This window comes from Aquarana catesbeiana, linkage group LG04 (genome assembly GCF_042186555.1).
Source record: "Aquarana catesbeiana isolate 2022-GZ linkage group LG04, ASM4218655v1, whole genome shotgun sequence".
NCBI lineage: Eukaryota > Metazoa > Chordata > Amphibia > Anura > Ranidae > Aquarana > Aquarana catesbeiana.
Window position 1 is genome coordinate 369786340 of NC_133327.1, and position 18778 is coordinate 369805117.

The window sequence follows — 18778 nt, forward strand, 5'->3', positions numbered from 1 at the left end:
GTAACTGAACACTAGGGTTGAATTTAATTAAATATTATTTAGAAAAAACACACCATAATATCAAATATGACAAAATAGAAAAAATAGCGGTCTGAGTATAACCTTCCAAAATATTAAAAAAGACAACGTTGTCATTTAAAAAGAGGGATCACAGCCGCACACACATCCACACAATCAGACATTCACACAGCTAAAAGGATGGGAGTTGATTGAAGTATTGTTGATCAATATATTGCATATACTACCGTCCTCCTTCCTAATTAAGCAGTAGTTTGTGGCCATCCCAAACAGTATATATAGCTGTAATTTGATTAAGATGTGAATGCCCATGAACAAACAAGTGGGTATAACATGGGTCGTCCTAGGTCATTAGTACACAAATTCAACTGTGGCACCTAGGATTAGGGGCTCTCATTTGTCTATTGGAGGCACAGGTAGCTTAATTGTAAAGGTCGCAGTGTCCAGTAAGCAAGGCTGCGGGGGTAAAACTTCTTAAGTGTAATACTCATTTAAAAGTTCACTGATCCATTACAAGTAGGTATGGGGAGGGTGGAACACAGCAGGACCCTATGGCTCCCACTACACCCAGTGTCCCAGAAAGAGGAGTAGCAGTGCTGCAGCTGGTTAAAGATGGAGGTGAGTAGGGTAGGTAGTAGGGAATTTTTTTACCCTAATATAAAGAATGCATTAAGGTAAAAAAAAGATTTGGACTTTGGAACCACTTTAACATTAAGATGATATTTTTTTGTTAAATCGGTGCTCTTTCAGATTAAATTACACCCTTTGACATTTAACCCAAATTTTAACTGACAGCATTGCTCCCTACTATCTCAGTGGACAACAAAACACCTCACTCTGTTACTGAGAAGAGAGGGAGGTCTTATGAAGTCCTATCACAGTGTTAAATTGTCCCAGGATCACAAAACACTGCTCAATACAGGTGTCACCCCAGGACAGAAAGTGTGTTAATGCAGGATGCCCAGGTTAAAATAAGGGCAAAAAGCGTGAAAGATGAAAATATTGCAACCTCCACATTAAGGCCTCATGCACACGGACGTTTTTACAGCTGCTTTTTTGAGCTTTTTTTTTGCAGCTTAAAAAGGCCTGTCTATGTTAGTCTATGGCTTCATGCCCACCTAGGCGTTTTTAAGCTGTAAAAAAAAACCAGGACCAGTGGGTTCTGAGAGACGTTTTTCAGCTGTAAAAACGCTCTAACGCTGATAAATGCTCAAAAACGCTCAAAAACATCGTTAACCAATGTTTTTTAACGTTTTTGATCCATTGAAAAAAAAAAAAAAATTGGAAAAAAAAAAACGCTGAAAAACGCTCAAAGACGCTAAAAAACACTATTGCAAAAACGTTGAAAAAAGCTGAAAAATGTTTAAAAAAAAATCACTGCAAAAATACTGGCGTTTTCATAACGTTATTTTAACAGCCTGTGTGCATGAGGCCTTAAGGATGGATAAGCTGCAGTTCCATCATAGCTAGTAAAAATTAATGAATAGCTCCCCTTTTGTTAAGAAAAAAAACAAACCCTTCTGGGTGAACAATGTACATTTCATGGATTTTAACAAACTTTGTGTCTGGTCATTATAATCACCTGATTTACTTTCAGTGTTCTAATTGGGAAAGGTGCCGTGGCTGCATGCCTTTAAAAGTATTTAACTCTTGGAGAGTATCTCACCAAAACTACATTTTCTATTGTAGAGAATGTCTAAAATCAGACTTAGTGCAGACTTCTGGGAAAATCAATGAGTCAATCGCACAAGAAGGAATTTGCATTTCTAGGGGGGCATTTTGTACACCAACTCTGTACAGCAGGCCTCCAGGTTGCCATATTGCATTGAATTTTACAGAAAATTACAGTGGCTGCAAATTGAAAGGTAATTTTTAATAACATTAACTACTTCCCACCTGCATGCCGTCATATGACATCGTGGACTTGAAGTGGCTATATCTGGATGATGCCTGCAGGTACAGGCATCATCCAGATATCTTTTTCTTTTTTTCAGCTACCAATTCCCTAACTGTAAAAGCCATCCTAGTGGCTGATTAGCTGCTGGATGGCTTTTAAAGGGAGCAGGAGGGGACGTCCTCCCTCCTGCTGGCCATTGACACCTCTCCGGGCTCTCCCGTTCGATTGGGAAGCAATACGGCGGCAGTGCTGGGTTGCCACAGAGCTGACCAAGGACCGTATGGTCCCTGGCCATCACTTCTGGCTCTGGCAGATGTAAACACTGCCATTTGTTCCCCCTAAAAAGCAGATATCAATGTTTTTTTTTTTTTTTTTTTTTTAATGGCATGCTTTCCAGGGTAGAGGAGATATCTGGGGTCTATGTCTCCATAAAGAGGACCTGTAATGCAAGGAATGTTTACATTTCTTGTGATTGGAATAAAAGTTATCAAAAAAAAATTACAGGAACAGTGTAAAAATAAAAACAAAATATTAATAAAAAAAAATTTAATGCACCCTGTCCCCTCGTGCTCGCACACAGAAGCGAACGCATATGTAGGTCGTGCCCACATATGTAAATGGTGTTTGCACCACACATGTGAGTTATCGCTTCATACGTTATAGTGAGAGCAATAATCCTAGCCCTAGACCTCCTCTGTAACTCTAACCTTGTAACCTGTAAAAAAATTTTAAAGCATCGCCTATGGAGATTTTTAAGTACCGTAGTTTGGGGCCATTCTATGAGCGTGCCCAATTTTAAAGCCTGACATGTTAGGTATCTATTTACTCAGCATAACATCATCTTGTATAATTTACCAAAAAAAAGGGGTTATATATTGTTTTTTTACATTAAAATTCATTAAAGTGTATATATATATTTTTTAAATGCGTTTGAAAAATTGCTGCACAAATACCGTGTGACATAACATATTGCAAAGACTACCATTTTATTCTCTATGGTCTCTGCTTAAAAAACATCTATGATGTTTGGGGGTTCTGAGTAATTTTCTAGCAAAAAAATACAGATTTTTACATGTAAAAGAGAAATGTCAGGATTGTTCTGGGTAGGAAGTAGTTAAATTATAAAACAGGTTGCGTAGCAATTGTACTGTATATGCTGTATTATATTATTATTATTATTTGCTGTTTTTTTCATAAAAGTAGAGTTACACTTTAATGCATTAATAAAAACATTACTTTAAAATTGGATAAACGACGTGACCGTGCAAAAGCATTTTGTGAATCATTAGCCTTAACGTTAATCAATTAGTATTTTTAAAAAAAAATCTTGTATAATTTTCACATGCTAATGTAATTTCAAAAATAATTTAAAATATTTTTAAATATATGTTTTTCTATAAAATGATCGCTGGTGATCCTGCATGCAAAAGAAGGGGATATTTTGTGACTTTAACTAATTAAGGACCGAGCCTCTTTTTGACACTTGTTTACAAATTAAAAATCTTTTTTTTTTTTTTTTTGCTAAAAAATTACTTAGAACCCCCAAACAGTTTTTTTTTCAGACACCCTAGAGAATAAAATGGCAGACGTTGCAATACTTTATGTCACACCCTATTTGCGCATCGGTCTGACAAGCGCAATTTTTTTGGGAAAAAATATGGTAAAGTTAGCCCAAGTAAATTGATACCCAACATGCCATGTTTCAAAATTGTGCCCACTTATGGAATGGCGACAAACTTTGCCCCTAAAAATCTCCATAGGCGACGTTTACAAATTTCTACAGGTTACATGTTTAGAGTTACAGAGGAGGTCTAGTGCTAAAATTATTGCTTTCACTCTAATGATCGTGGCAATACCTCACATGTGTACTTTGAACACAGTTTTCATATGCGGGCGAAACTTACCTATGCTTCTGCGTGCAAGCTTGGCTTTCTTTTTTTTCTTATTTATTTTTCCTCTTTTTTCATTTTGATACTGTCTTTTAAAAAAAATGGGTCACTTTTATTCCTATTACAAGGAAGGTAAACATCCCAAACATGACAGGACCTCTTCGGGGGCATCCTTCCGTTTGAGGATGCCTAAGAGATGTTCAGTAGGGTTTAGGTCTGGAGACATGCTTGGCCAATCCATCACCTTTACCCTCAGCTTCTTTAGCAAGGCAGTGGTCGTCTTGGAGGTGTGTTTGGGGTCGTTATCATGTTGGAAACCTGCCCTGAGGCCCAGTCTCTGAAGGGAAAGGATCATGCTCTGCTTCAGTATGTCACAGTACATGTTGGCATTCATGGTTCCCTAAATGAACTGTAGCTCCCCAGTGCCAGCAGCACTCATGCAGCTCCAGACCAAGACACTCTCACCACCATGCTTGACTGTAGGCAAGACACACTTGTCTTTGTACTCCTCACCTGGTTGCTGCCACACAGGCTTGACACCATCTAAACCAAATAAGTTTATCTTGGTCTCATCAGACCACAGGACATGGTTCCAGTAATCAATGTCATTAGTCTGCTTATCTTCAGCAAACTGCGGGCTTTCTTGTGCCTCATCTTTAGAAGAGGCTTCCTTCTGGGATGACAGTCATGCAGATCAATTTGATTCAGTGTGCGGCCCCACACCCTTTCAACCTCTGCAGGAATACTTGTAGCACTCATGCGTCTATTTCCCAAAGACAACATCTGGATATGATGCTTAGCACGTGCACTCAACTTCTTTGGCAAGACGTGTTCTGAGTGGAACCTGTCCTGTTAAACCACTGAGGTCTTGGCAATCTTCTTATAGCCTATGCTGTCTTTATGTAGAACAACAATTCTTTTTTTCAGATCCTCAGAGACTTCATTGCCATGAGGTGCCATGTTGAACTTCCAGCAACCAGTATGAGAGAGTGAGAGCGATGGGAGGGGGGGGGGGGACTGACTTTTGTTGGCAGCGGTTTAGACATTAATGGCTGTGTGTTGAGTTTTTTTGAGGGGACATCACATTTACGCTGTTATACAAGCTGTACACTCACTACTTTACATTGTGGCAAAATGTAATTTCTTCAGTGTTGTCACATGAAAAGATAGAATAAAATATTTACAAAAATGTGAGGGGTGTACTCACTTTTGTGAGATACTGTATATACACATTGCGCCTCCATCCCTGTTCATATGAAAAGAAGGAGAAAAGAAGGGGAGGTTTGGGACTTTAAATGAGGTGCGTAACCAATAGTTGGTCTGTAGTGGGAAGACTTAATGTAAACTGATATACAAAAATGTATTGTTATTAAAAACAAATATTTTATTTCATAAATAGCTTCATTAGCAAGTTATGCAAGTTGTACGTCATAGTTACAATGATACATATTATGAGCTGATATCCATTGATGGTACAATTGCATGCATGTTAATAGAAAGTGGCTGCAAAGAGGCAGCAAGCGAACAGCAGCACTGAGATGCAACAAAAGTTACAAAGAAAGATGAAAATATGATAAAAGGAAAATCATGGCAAGGGTTTCCATATATTCGAATCAATAAGTGAAAAATAAATGTGCATTGTATAGTACAGGTAGATACAGAAACCTAGCAATTTATTAACCACTTCAGCCCCGGAAGGATTTACCCCCTTCCTGACCAAAGCACTTTTTGCGATATGGCACTGCGTCACTTTAATTGACAATTGCGCAGTCGTGCGACGTTGTACCCAAACAAAATTTACATCCTTTTTTTTTCCACAAATGGAGCTTTCTTTTGGTGGTATTTGATCATCTCTGCGGTTTTTATTTTTTGCGCAAAAAACAAAACAAAAAAAAGAGCGACAATTTTGAAAAAAAAAAAGCAATATTTTTTACTTTTTGCTATAATAAATATCTTCCTCAGTTTAGGCCAATATGTATTCTTCTACGTATTTTTGTTAAAAAAAAGCGTATATTGATTGGTTTGCACAAAAGTTATAGACTACAAAATAGGGGATAGATTTATGGCATTTGTATTATTCATTTTTTTTTATTAGTAATGGCAGCGATCTGCAATTTTTTAGTGTAACTGCGACATTGCGGCAGACACATCGGACACTTTTGACAATATTTTGAGACCAATGACATTTATACAGCGATCAGTGCTATAAAAATGCACTGATTACTGTGTAAATGACACTGGCAGGGAAGAGGCTAAACACTAGGGGGCGATCAAGGGGTTAACTGTGTTCTAACTGTAGGGGGGATGGGCTCACTAGAACATGACAGAGATCACTGGGAGCAGTAGATCCCTGTCATGTCACTAGGCAGAACAGGGAAATGCCTTTTTTACATAGGCATCTCCCCGTTCTGCCTCTCCATGTCACGATCGCGGGCCCCGGCGGACATCGAGTCCGTGGAACCCGGGGGCGCGCTCACGCGGCGGGCCCACGTGCCCACTAGCCTGCTCTTTAATGGAAACGTACAGGTACGCGTATTTGCGCAGCCGTGCCATCGTGCTGACGTGCGTCGTTGTGCGCTGGTTGGCAAGCGGGTAAAGAATACCAGATTGTTTTGTTTTTTGTTTTTTTTTTTAATCTGCTGGGGATTTTCTTTTTATTTGGAATTGGATTTTAAAGTGGGACTTCAATTTTGTTGAACAGAACTATTTACTCAAATGACATCTGGAAAGTCCTGTACACAAGCAGCGCTGTTGCCGTGGTAGCATAGAAAAGAAATGTGACATTTGCAGTTGTTTAAGAAAGTCATAGCTGACTGTGAATTGCAATTAAAAGAATAATTTGCATATATTGTACTTAAAAAGTTAATAATCCAAAGCACAGTAATGCAGTTTATATTGAGTTTTGAGGCTTTTTCCATCGATCATATAGAGTTTGCTTAAAAGACTCGTTATATGTACATTTCATTTGTCGTCTTTCTCACATAGCAGCTCATAATACATACATAAAATAGGCAGAGCAAATGATTTTTGTGTAGGAAGTGAGCGGCAGTAAAAAAAATCCTGCTATAATTACATTTGTAATATCGGATATGTCTATTCTGGTTGGAGTTGTTATGACATTTATGGCAATTCCTGTGAAGGTCAAATAACCTGTGAATAAATGTTAAGCTTCTCTTAGCCAAACAATCAATCATTTTATATCACCCACAATATGCCATATAGCCATTCTGTAATTGAAATATTTCACGTGTTATCTAGATCTTTGTAAATGTGACTTAAAAAGGTTTTAAAGTATGTGTATGTCATTTCTTTGTATTTTAAGTTGGTAATTATTTAAAGCTGAGCTCCTGGGTTAGTGATTATTGCCTAAATACAAGGGGATGTGTATTCCACATTGAATCTTGGTTTAATTTGTATATTTCTTCCAGATCGGTGCAGTAATCCAGTGTGAACCTTTGCCTTGGAGTACGAGTTTCCTGTAACAGAGACCAGTTAATGCTGCACTCTCTCCTTGTGCAGAGTGACTGGTCTTGTCTCCGCCCCTTCCTGTAGTTTTACGAGGCTGCTTGTTGTGGGGTGGGCCTAATGGATCCCACCCTCAGCTATGCTCTCTGTACAGGTTAGGTACAATACAGTGATGATGCCACTGCTGCTTTTACAAGGTAACATTTAGGCTTGCAAAGACATTTGTTGCACACAAAGTAGATTTATATCCTTTGTAGCTTTAGAGAGGTAAATATAATGAATGAAAATGTTGGTGCCTCAAGTTCAGCATTAAAAAATCATAATGTGATATGATATTGATAAGCATTAAAGGAAAATATCATCAAGCCAATCTGTAACCATCTAGAAAATGCCACGAAATAAACATTTTCTCTGCCATCCTCATGTTCTGTTTTTAACAGACTTTGGTTTCCGTTGAAGAATTGGCTCTTGCCAAGCTGTGTGGCTGCAGAGAAATAATATAAGCACTGGTTTTGGGGGGTAGATTCAGTTACAGGAGTTAGAGCCCTTTCACACTGGGGCGGTTTGCAGGCGCTATTGCGCTAATAATAGCGCCTGCAAACCGACCCGAAAGTGCCGCTGCCTTAGCGGTGCGCTAGCAGGATGGGAAAAAAAGTCCTGCTAGCAGCATCTTTGGAGCGGTGAAGGAGCAGAGTTTATACCGCTCCTTCACTGCTCCTGCCCATTGAAATCAATGGGACGGCGCGGCTATACCACCGGCAAAGCGCCTCTGCAGAGGCGCTTTGCGGTGGTATTTAACCCTTTCTCGGCCGCTAGCGGGGGGTAATACCGCCCCGCTAGCGGCCGAATACCGACGGTAAAACGCCACTAATAATAGCGGCATTTTACCGCCGACGCCGCCCCCCGCCTCAGTGTGAAAGGGCCCTTAAAGAAGTTCATCTTTAGGAGGCTGTTACACCCATATTTTGGGTGTAACGTGTAACATGCTCCTATGCAGCAACCTCTTGCCACCAGCACTTCCCACTTTGTGAAAGAGGGCAGGGGATCTTCTTCCCCCATCCACTGTCACAATTTGAATACATCACAGCCTTGCCACATGGCACACAGACAGCTTACTGAGAGTCTGCAGGATCCTGACATCTGCTGATCACGGTGCAGTGCTTTGAAGGCTGCAGAGTATAAAAATAATAAATGCGTATTTTTTTTTTGTTACCCGCAAAAAGATGTGCATTGTTGTGCAAAGGTGAACTTGTCCTTTAACCACTTCCCGCCCGGCCTATAGCAGATTGACGGCCTGGCAGTGGTTCCGTTATCCTGACTGGGCATTATATGACGTCCAGCAGGATACCATGCCGCCGTGCGCCCGCGGGGGCGCGCATTGCGGCGATCGGTGGAGCGGTGTGTCAGCCTGACACACCGCTCCACCGATCTTGGTAAAGAGCCTCCGGGGGAAGGCTCTTTACCACGTGATCAGCCGTGTCTAATCACGGATGATCACGATGTCAATAGGAAGAGCCGTTGATTGGCTTTTCCTCACTCGCGTTTGACAGACGCGAGTAGAGGAGAGTCGATCGGCGGCTCTCCTGACGGGGGGGGTCTGCGCTGATTGTTTATCAGCGCAGCCCCCCTCAGATGACCACACTGGACCACCAGGGACACCACTAGGACCACAAGGGAAGGGGGCAACATGTGGATGGCCAGGTATGTACCCCATGGCCATCCACATGTGCCCAATGTGCCCAATCTGTGCCCACAAATTGGCACTGATTGGCACCATTATATTTCAGTTCTGCCCAGCAATGCCACCAATCAGTGTAATCAGTACCACCAATCAGTGTCATCAGTGCCCACCTATCAGTGCCACCCATAAGTACCAATCAGTGCCACCCATAAGTACCAATCAATGCCACCTACGAGTGCCCATCGGTGCCAACTATGAGTGCTCATCAGTGCCTCATACCAGTGCCACCTATCAGTGCCCATCAGTGCAGCCTATCAGTGCCCATCATCAGTGCCCATCAGTGTCACCTCATTGGTGCCACCTCATCAGTGCCCATCAGTGCAGTCATATCAGTGCCCATCATTGAAGAAAAAAACGTACTTATTTACAAAAAATTTTAACAGAAACAAAGAAAAAATGTTTTTTTTTCAAAATTTTCGGTCTTTTTTTTTTTTTTTTCCAAAACATTTTTGAGTTTTTCAAATTCACCAATAATACAGAACGTACAATACAGTAATCAAAGGTACAGGTGTTTGATGTGTACAAACAGACAAATGCAACAAGGTAATCTAACAACGGAAGGTGGCAAAACCAACCAAGGATATAAAGGAATACTTGAAGAGAGGCTTCTGCATGAAAGGCTGTATGTGGTCGGATGATGCGCGAAGCTCGGGGTAGGTTGTTGGGGTACATGACAGTGAAGTAAGAGGACGAAGAAAAAAAAAAGACAAAACAATAAGTCTATCTAATGCTATCTAATACGACGCATTGTGCGTCCTGGGGTATGATAAGACTGGTAATGTGCAGACCGGGAAAAGAATGTGGGGTATTTCCACACCGTCAGGGTTCTACCCCCACTCCATTCACCCCTAACGGGACCTTCGCTGTGAACGGGGCAGGGTGTATCAAGAATTAGTGGTTGCATCCAATGAGGTGACGGTGTGTCAAGTTTAAGTCTTGGTTCCCGCTATCAGGTCAGACTGAGGAGGAGATTGGGTTGTTAGAGGTTTAAGTGTGAAGCTGAGGATGGAGCTCATGCTTGTAAGGTAATATGTAGAAATAAAGCTGTAGGATAGGTATGTGGGGCAACGGAAGTCGAGGCCTTATTAGCTCAATATGATGAGGGAAGTGTGATAGGAGGGAGGGAGGGGTTGGGGGTGACTGATGAATGAGGTGGGGGGGCCCCCGGTGGAAGACAGTTATGTGCAGTTAAGGTGCAGGTAGTGACGCAGGCGGTGAAGCGGTCTGAGTGTGGGATTGCTTGTAGTGTGACCAGCAGGCCCAGGTAGTATTATATTTGGTAGGGTTATCTTTAGCTTGGCAAATAAGTTTTTCCATATCAGATATTTTGTCCACCCTACGGATCCAGTCGGTCACTGTGGGGGGGGGGGCGGGATTCCTCCATAGGGCGGGAACACATAGATTGGCTGCGTTGATGAGGTTTAGAGTCAGGGATTTTTTTTAGGAGCTACAGGGCTTGGGGGTGTGGTGTAATAGATAGCTAGCAGGGGAGAAGGTTGGTGAATACGTGGTGATGTGGGATATCAGTCGGTGAATTTCTGACCAGAATGGTTGTATGAGGGTACATTCCCACCAAATGTGAAGTAGGGTACCGCGGGCTGCGTTGCATCTCCAGCAGGTCGGGGGGACAGTGGGGTGAAAGTGATGAACCTTATCCGGTGTCCTATACCATTTGGAGAACAGTTTATATCTATTTTCCTGAGTGGTAACGTTGATGGAGCCCTTGTGCATGAGGGTGAATATGCGGTCCCATTCAGACGGGGTGAGGTCTATGGATAAGTCATGTTCCCATTGTCTCACAATTTTGTCATCCTTTACCTTGGTTCGGGAAAACAGGAGGGAGTAGATTGTCGAGATTAGGTGACCTTGGGGTTCTGTGCTGGAACACAGAATTTCGAGCTGTGTGAGATCCCTATGCCAAGGGTGGTGATGGTGAGATTGGAGGAAGTGTCTCAGTTGTAAGTATTTATAAAAGGGTATGTCGTGGTTGGGCAGTTGTGCCGCTAGAGTAGGGTAGGGTAGGAGGGTCCCGTTTACGAAGAATTCATGAGCTCTGGCTCGTGAAGAGAGTGTTTCAAGGGTTGGATCTTTCAGTTTCAGTCCTGGGGGGAAGTCTGGGTTATCGACCAACGGGGTCATAGGGCCTGGCGCGGGGATAAAAGCAAGCTTTTTGGACGCTAATTTGAGTATTGATAATGTGGTGTCAATGAGCGGGTGTGCTAGTAAATCTTTAGATATGTGCGTATGGTTGATCCACGGCAAGTCAGCTATGGGGAGGTTTGTAAAGGAGTCTTCAAGTTGGATCCAGTCTTTGGAAGAGCGATGTATGTGCCAGTCTATCAGTCTGGTCAGTTGGCAGGCCCAGTGATACTTTTGAAGGTCTGGGAGACCTAGGCCTCCCATTTGTTTGGGGAGAACCAGCCTCTCCCAGCTGAGGCGTGGGCGTTTGGCGGCCCACACAAAGGACCTGCAAATATTTTTATAAGAAGAGAAGAAGGAGGGTGGTATCTTGATCGGTATGGCTTGTAGGAGGTAGAGGATTCTGGGTAAAATGTTCATTTTGATCACTGCTATTCTACCCATCCAATAGAAGGAGCCTAGATGCCACTTCTGTAGATCACCCTGGATGGACTGGAGTAATGGCAAGAAATTTTTGGTGTATAAATCCTTTAAGTTGGTGGTGATTTTGATGCCAAGGTAGGTTATTTCGGAGTGTTCCCAGACAAATGGGAAGTTACGTTTACATAGGTGGACAGTTTCTATTGGCAAGGTTACATTGAGGGCTTTAGATTTGTCAAAATTGATTTGTAGGTTGGATAAAGATTTGAAAAGGGCAAAGTCAGCGAGGAGGTTAGGAAGGGTCGTGATAGGATCAGTAAGGAAAAGCAAGATGTCATTGGCATAGGCTGCCATTTTATATTGAGTACGATGGATGTCTATGCCTCTGATAGTGGGATTAAGTCTCCGTTTACGGAGCATGGGTTCCATGGTTAGTATAAATAGGAGGGGTGACAGAGGGCAGCCCTGACGTGTCCCATTGGATACAGAGAAGGCGTCCGACAGTCCCCCGTTGATCCGGAGTCTGGCTTTCGGAGAGGCGTAAAGGGCCATGATCATTTGGAGCATGTGGGGCGGAAGTCCAACCGCACGCAGCACGGCTTCCATGTAGTCCCATGCCACCCTGTCGAACGCCTTTCGGTCTTTTTTTATTTGTTGTGCAAAAAATAAAAACCACAGAGGTGATCAAATACCACCAAAAGAAAGCTCTATTTGTGGGAACAAAATGATAAAAAATTTGTTTGGGTACAGTGTAGCATGATCGCGCAATTGTCATTCAAATTGCGACAAAGCTGAAAGCTGAAAATTGGCCTGGGCGGGAAGGTGTTCAAGTGCCTGGTATTAAAGTGGTTCATTTCCTGCCCACAGGATGGCTGATATATGGGAGCATAGCAGCTGCTGCACTGTTCTGTGCACCCACCTACCCACTGATACTTCATTCACCTGTGATGTTCCTTGGAAATATATGATGCTTCTGATTATGGAGCAGCACGTTACCTTCTCCGGTTATTCTCTAGGTACATTGCTTAGTCCTTAGCAGCCAATCACTAGGCCTGGAGGATAATTGTCTCAACCCCCTAGAGGTTCATTTAGTGCACTAGTGTTGCCCACTGAAAAAGCAAACTGCAGTGGATCTCTTTTAAGAGGGTGTTTCACAGGCGGTAAATTACCCCCTCACCACCTGTTTTAACCCCTAAAAGCCTGCATCACTGCTCTGCAACCTTTTTTTATTGCATACAATTGAATGGGTCCCGTTTACAAACTGTACTGCTCACCGAAGGCGAGGAAAGTTTTGCCACACTTAAGTATACCCCAGTACAGCTGCTTCTGCAGATTGGGAGGGCATGAGAAATGTGTCTTAACCTTAAACTAGGCCATGCTGCCACTTTTGCAAAACAGCATAATCTGTGAAAGGTAGCTGAAAAATAACAGACTTACTGCCCAGATTAACAGGTGAAAATAAAAAAAGAAAACTAATGCAGCCACCACATCTAAGGATTGGTAAATTATTAATATATATTATTAAATAATTTTACATTTTTTCAGGATGCTTAAGTATTTAGTATCACAGATCACTTCATATAAGGACCAAGACTTTTTAGCAAATTAACAACCAATGTGATATAATATTACAGCAGTTTAGGGTAGACAAATATTTAAAAATGAATTGATTTTCATTCATAACAGTACTTTGTATTTTATTTTTATTTTTATTATAAAGCTGTCTATATTTGTAGGAGCTTGACAAGACACCATGTACTTTGTCCCTGTATACTATGGGGTTGATGTTCAAAAGGCAAAGAAGCTGTTTACTTTGTAGGGAAGTTTCCTCCAGAGCTTAGTGAATGCGGCAAAGTTATACTTTGCAAAGAATACCCAATCACATGCAGGGTAAACAAAATAATCACATTTTTGCTTGCTCATATTTGGATGATGGAAGTCAGTAAAGCCTCACATCATCCCTAAGCTCTAAGGGAAAATGACCTTGCAATGTGCAACTTCCCTTACAATTTGAATAGCCAATTTGCCATTAGTAAATCAAATCCTTTATACTTATACTTTGTCTTGCCCCTACCAGCATCCCATCCAGCCATAGCCCTCTTGACAGACACAATAGTTATTTGTTTCTCTAACCACTTATAATGGCCCTTCTACTGAACCAGTAAAACTGAACAAGTGGATTGCCATGCCATATTTCAACATTAAGGCTCAAGGCAAGGGATTCTGTCAGGAGAAACTCCTCCCCAGCAATAGAGTTATAATGGAAGTTTATTTCAGTGATTTGTGCCAAATGTCACTGGCCATGGAATCCCTTGTCCTACATAGTCCAAAGTCAATTGTCTAATTGCTGTCCTCAGTCTTGGTATAATCCAGAGGTTGGATGTGGAGATCCTTCCATGTTGGTACACAGAGGCATGTAAATAATTTTTCAGGGGTTGTATTTTGTTAAAAACAAACAGGTAGGCACTTATTTGAATTGTAAGTGCCTACCTGTTTGAACTTATTTGAATACTTTGGAAACAATTGCTTGTAGAACCCAAAAGATTGTGTACCCTAACTACAGTGCCTTGCAAAAGTATTCACCCCCTTGGCATTTTCTGTGTTTTGCTGCCTCACAGCCTGAAATTAACATGGATTGTTTGAGGATTTGCATCATTTAATTTACAGAACATGCCCACAACTTTGAAGTTGTTTTTTTTTTTATTGTGAAGCAAACAACAAATAGGACAAAATAACAGAAAAAGTCAATGTGCATAACTATTCACCCCCCTAAAGTCAATCATTTGTAGAGCCACCTTTTGCGGCTATCACAGCTCCAAGTTGCTTTGGATAAGCCTCTATGAGCTTGCCACATCTTCTCACTGGGATTTTTGTCCATTCCTCCTTGCAAAACTGCTCCAGCTCTTTCAAGTTGGATGGTTTGCGCTTGTGAACAGCAATCTTTAAGTCTGACCACAGATTTTCTATTGGATTGAGGTCTGGGCTTTGACTAGGCCATTCCAACACATTTACATGTTTCCTCTTAAACCACTCAAGTGTTGCTTTAGCAGTGTGTTTGGGGTCATTGTCCTGCTGGAAGGTGAACCTCCGTCCTAGCCTCAAATCACACACAGAGTAGTATAGGTTTTGCTCAAGAATATCCCTGTATTTAGCACCATCCATCTTTCCCTCAACTCTGACCCGTTTTCCAGTCCCAACTGCTGAAAAACATCCCCACAGTATGATGCTGCCACCACCATGTTTCACTGTGGGGATGGTGTTCTTTGGGTGATGTGATGAGTTGGGTTTGCGCCAGACATAGCGTTTTCTTTGATGGCCAAAAAGTTCAATTTTAGTCTCATCAGACCAGAGCACCTTCCTCCATACATGTTAGGAGTCTCCCGCATGCCTTTTCGCAAACTCAAAATGTGCCATTTTGTTTTTTGCTGAAAGTAATGGCTTTCTTCTGGCCACTCTGCCATAAAGCCCAACTCAAATGGAGCGTGCGGCTTATTGTTGTCCTATGTACAGATATTCCAGTCTCTGTTGTGGAACTCTGCAGCTCCTCCAGGGTTACCTTAGGTCTCTGTGCTGCCTCTCTGATAAAAGCCCTCCTTGCCCAGTCCGTGATTTTTGGTGTGCAGCCATCTCTTGGCAGGTTTGCTGTTGTGCCATGTTCTTTCCATTTGGTTATGATAGATTTGATGGTGCTCCTAGGGATCATCAAAGATTTGGATATTTTTTTATAACCTGACCCTGACTTGTACTTCTCAACAACATTGTCCCTTACTTGTTTGGAGAGTTCCTTGCTCTTCATGGCAGTGTTTGCTTAGTGGTGCCTCTTGCTTAGGTGTTGCAGCCTCTGGGGCCTTTCAAAAAGGTGTGTCTATGTAATGACAGATCATGTGACACTTAGATTGCACACAGGTGGACATCCTTTCACTAATTATGTGACTTCTGAAGGTAATTGGTTGCACCAGAGCTTTTTATGGGCTTTATAACAAAGGGGGGTGAATACATACGCACATGCCAATTATCAGTTTTTTATTTCTGAAAAATAGTTTTATGTATATATTTTTCTAATTTTACTTCACCAACTTAGACTATTGTGTTCTGATCCATCACATATAATTCAGGTTAAAAAAACATTGAACTAAAGGCTGTAATGTAACAAAATAGGTAAAAAGCCAAGGGGGGTGAATACTTTTGCAAGGCACTGTACATGGATTCTAATCAATGTCTTTTTCAAGATCAGACAATTTCAGATCAAAGTATAACAGATGAAAAAATGGGACCAGTTCCAGTCAGTTTTATATCCAAAGTTCCCTTAGTACACCATGTGCCAATGTAGGTGAAAACACAAACTTCTTCTTATCCAGTGAACAGGTGGTCTTTCCACAGCCCAGGTGAAATGTGCACTTACCAGAAGCAAATGTTAGGCAAGTATTTAATACACTGTGATACCCGCTGCTGGATCTCTTCCACTTGTAATCGCCCCAGTAATTTCTCTTCAATACAGTAGGGTTAGAAAGAAACCAGAGAGTGTACTATAGTGTAGTAAGTTTTGTTAAAAATGGTTGCTAACAATAAAACACATCCAAGTACTACTCACATGTTGTTGGTGCCTGCGAGACACCAACACAATCAGCTCAGCTACAATGCTCCGCCGTTTGCAGCCACTAAACCAGCATGCGTTCCAAGCTTGGAAGAGTAAGGTGGATGACAGACTGGATATGATGTCAATGGCTAAGCCTCAATGTATTTTGCATGCTACGCGTCCTCAGGAAGCCTGTATCTACCTGTTTGTTTTCACATTGATATATGAGGTGTGTAAACACTTTTTGAGTAGGCAGCTGGTTTGTATTTGCACATCATAGTGTTTATATTATAATTTTTCATTGGCTGCATTGCTTCCAACACCTTTTTGAGGAACTATATGAGGAGGCACCCTCATTCATGTACTTAATTTTTAAGTGGTTGTATTTTGCCTATAATGCTAGACTAAGCTTTCCATTGGGCTAATGTAATTTTTATATTGCAGTAACAAGACAAATCGTGAAGAGACTGTATTACAGCGGAAAACTGCTGCAAGTGCTCCTCCTCCCCCAAGTGAAGAAGCTGCGTCTAGTAGCTCTGATGATGACTCCGGAACAGATAAAGAGGAAGAAGGGGCTGTATCCCAGCGATCTACACCTGTGAAAATTTCTGATGTTGGCGATAATACCAAAGCATCAGAGGTGAGAATTTATTTATAAACTATTTACTATTTACTATTTATACTTAAGATAGTGGGGCTAGTCATGTACCTACTAGAAGACCTTTTGGTAGTAGACCATTGACATAAAATATAGGAAACAAAAATGTTTGTTTTTTACATTTTTTTATATATCAGAATGATGTGTTGATTATTGTGTATTTATGATATGTATATCTTTGTTTAATCCCATGGTGGGACCCAATTACCTTATTTACTAGTGGATCCCCATATGTGGCAGTGGGCAACATGAGGCATTCAGAAATCCTGATAAAATAAAGTCCATATTATGCTTTGCCTGCTTGGAAATTGGACAATTGGACAAAAACCTTCAACCTATCAAAACTGTTCTACGTAGTTACCCAACTTGCAGTATGGCCATTCATACACCATACATAATCTGGTTCCTGCATGACCAGGTGCATCATGTGATACTGTATCTTCCTTTGTATGACAACCTTTACCTTAGCACAGGAAATATGGCGGATGGAGAATAACTGCCATGCGCAGCACCATAATATCTGCTTTACTTAATCCTATAGGAAGCAGGTTGTACTTTACCAGTTAGTAGTACTTTGCAAGTAGTAAGCTAAGTCGCCATATAAACAAAGATAATATTGTGCCAACCTAAGCTTCGTGTCTCCAGTAATCTACTTAGGCCAGCTTCACACTGCTGTGCTGCGGTTTGGCTGCAGTGCAGGTGTATCCACATTTTTTTGCATGTTTTATCTGCGGTTTTAGTCGTGGTCCCATAGACTTTCTATTAGGTCACATATGTTTGGTGAGTATATTAAAAATGCAACATTTGGTTCGCTTTAAGAAAATGCACCAAAAATGCTTGAAATAATAGTCTATGGGACCATGGCTAAAACCGCCTGTGAAAACTGTGGACACACAGAGTGCAGCAGCAAACCACAGTGCAGCAGTGTGAAGCAAGCCTTAATCCCTGTACACACGGTCGGATTTTCCGACGGAAAATGTGTGATAGGACCTTGTTGTCGGAAATTCCAACCGTGTGTGGGCTCCATCACACATTTTCCATAGGAATTTCCGACACACAAAGTTTGAGAGCAGGCTATAAAATTTTCCGACAGCAAAATCCATTGTCGGAAATTCCGATCGTGTGTACACAAATCCGACGCACAAAGTGCCACGCATGCTCAGAATAAATTAAGAGATGAAAGCTATTGGCTACTGCCCCGTTTATAGTCCCGACGTACGTGTTTTACGTCACCACGTTCAGAATGGTCGGATTTTCCGACAACTTTGTGTGACCGTGTGTATGCAAGACAAGTTTGAGCCAACATCCGTCGGAAAAAATCCATGGATTTTGTTGTCGGAATGTCCAATCAATGTCCGACTGTGTGTACGGGGCATAAGTCTGCTAATTTCACTAATGTTCAAAACCTAGAGTCACAATAAGGAAATTGTGGTGATTGTAATTGGAGGTCAATGGTAAGATATTAGGTTTGGTGCCAAATTACATTAAAAAAATCTGCTATATGACTTGTCAAGTGTCAGGGCAGAAATAAAAGTCTTGTTGTTTTGCTTTTTTTCCCCCAAATGCTGTTTTTCACTCTGCTTTTCTTTTTTCCCTTAAATGTTTATCATCTTTGACAATATTATTTGCCCTGTGTATGTGCCCTGTGCCCACATATTTTTGTGTTAGTTTTTACATTCTTCCCAATTACTGAATGAACCCAGTGATGCAGCTTATACTGGCCGGATTGTGTGTATTATCATTTTGCCATTTAAGACAATCACAAGTAACTGGCTTCAACTATGTTGGTTTGGGTCAAGAGGAGTTATGTCAATCTAAGCCATCAGTTGTGCAGATCAAACACTACATGATAGCACCACATCTTCAGTGAAATGAAACACAAACCGTATAACTATTGCATACAATTCTACAGCACAAGTTCACAAACTGTTAATATTTCTGTGCCAGATGAGCTAAGTGATGTGTGGGTACGTGA

The 18778-nt window shown here is 41.4% G+C and overlaps 1 protein-coding gene across 2 annotated transcripts in view; it reads left to right on the forward strand.

The window, feature by feature from the left end:
• FIG4 (FIG4 phosphoinositide 5-phosphatase) overlaps positions 1–18778 on the forward strand; it is a 444470-nt gene that overhangs the window by 291970 nt on the left and 133722 nt on the right. For both annotated transcript variants that reach the window (XM_073627061.1, XM_073627062.1), the window contains one exon: positions 16590–16785. In XM_073627061.1, the coding sequence (XP_073483162.1) occupies positions 16590–16785 (196 nt within the window). The remainder of the gene's footprint in view (positions 1–16589; positions 16786–18778) is intronic.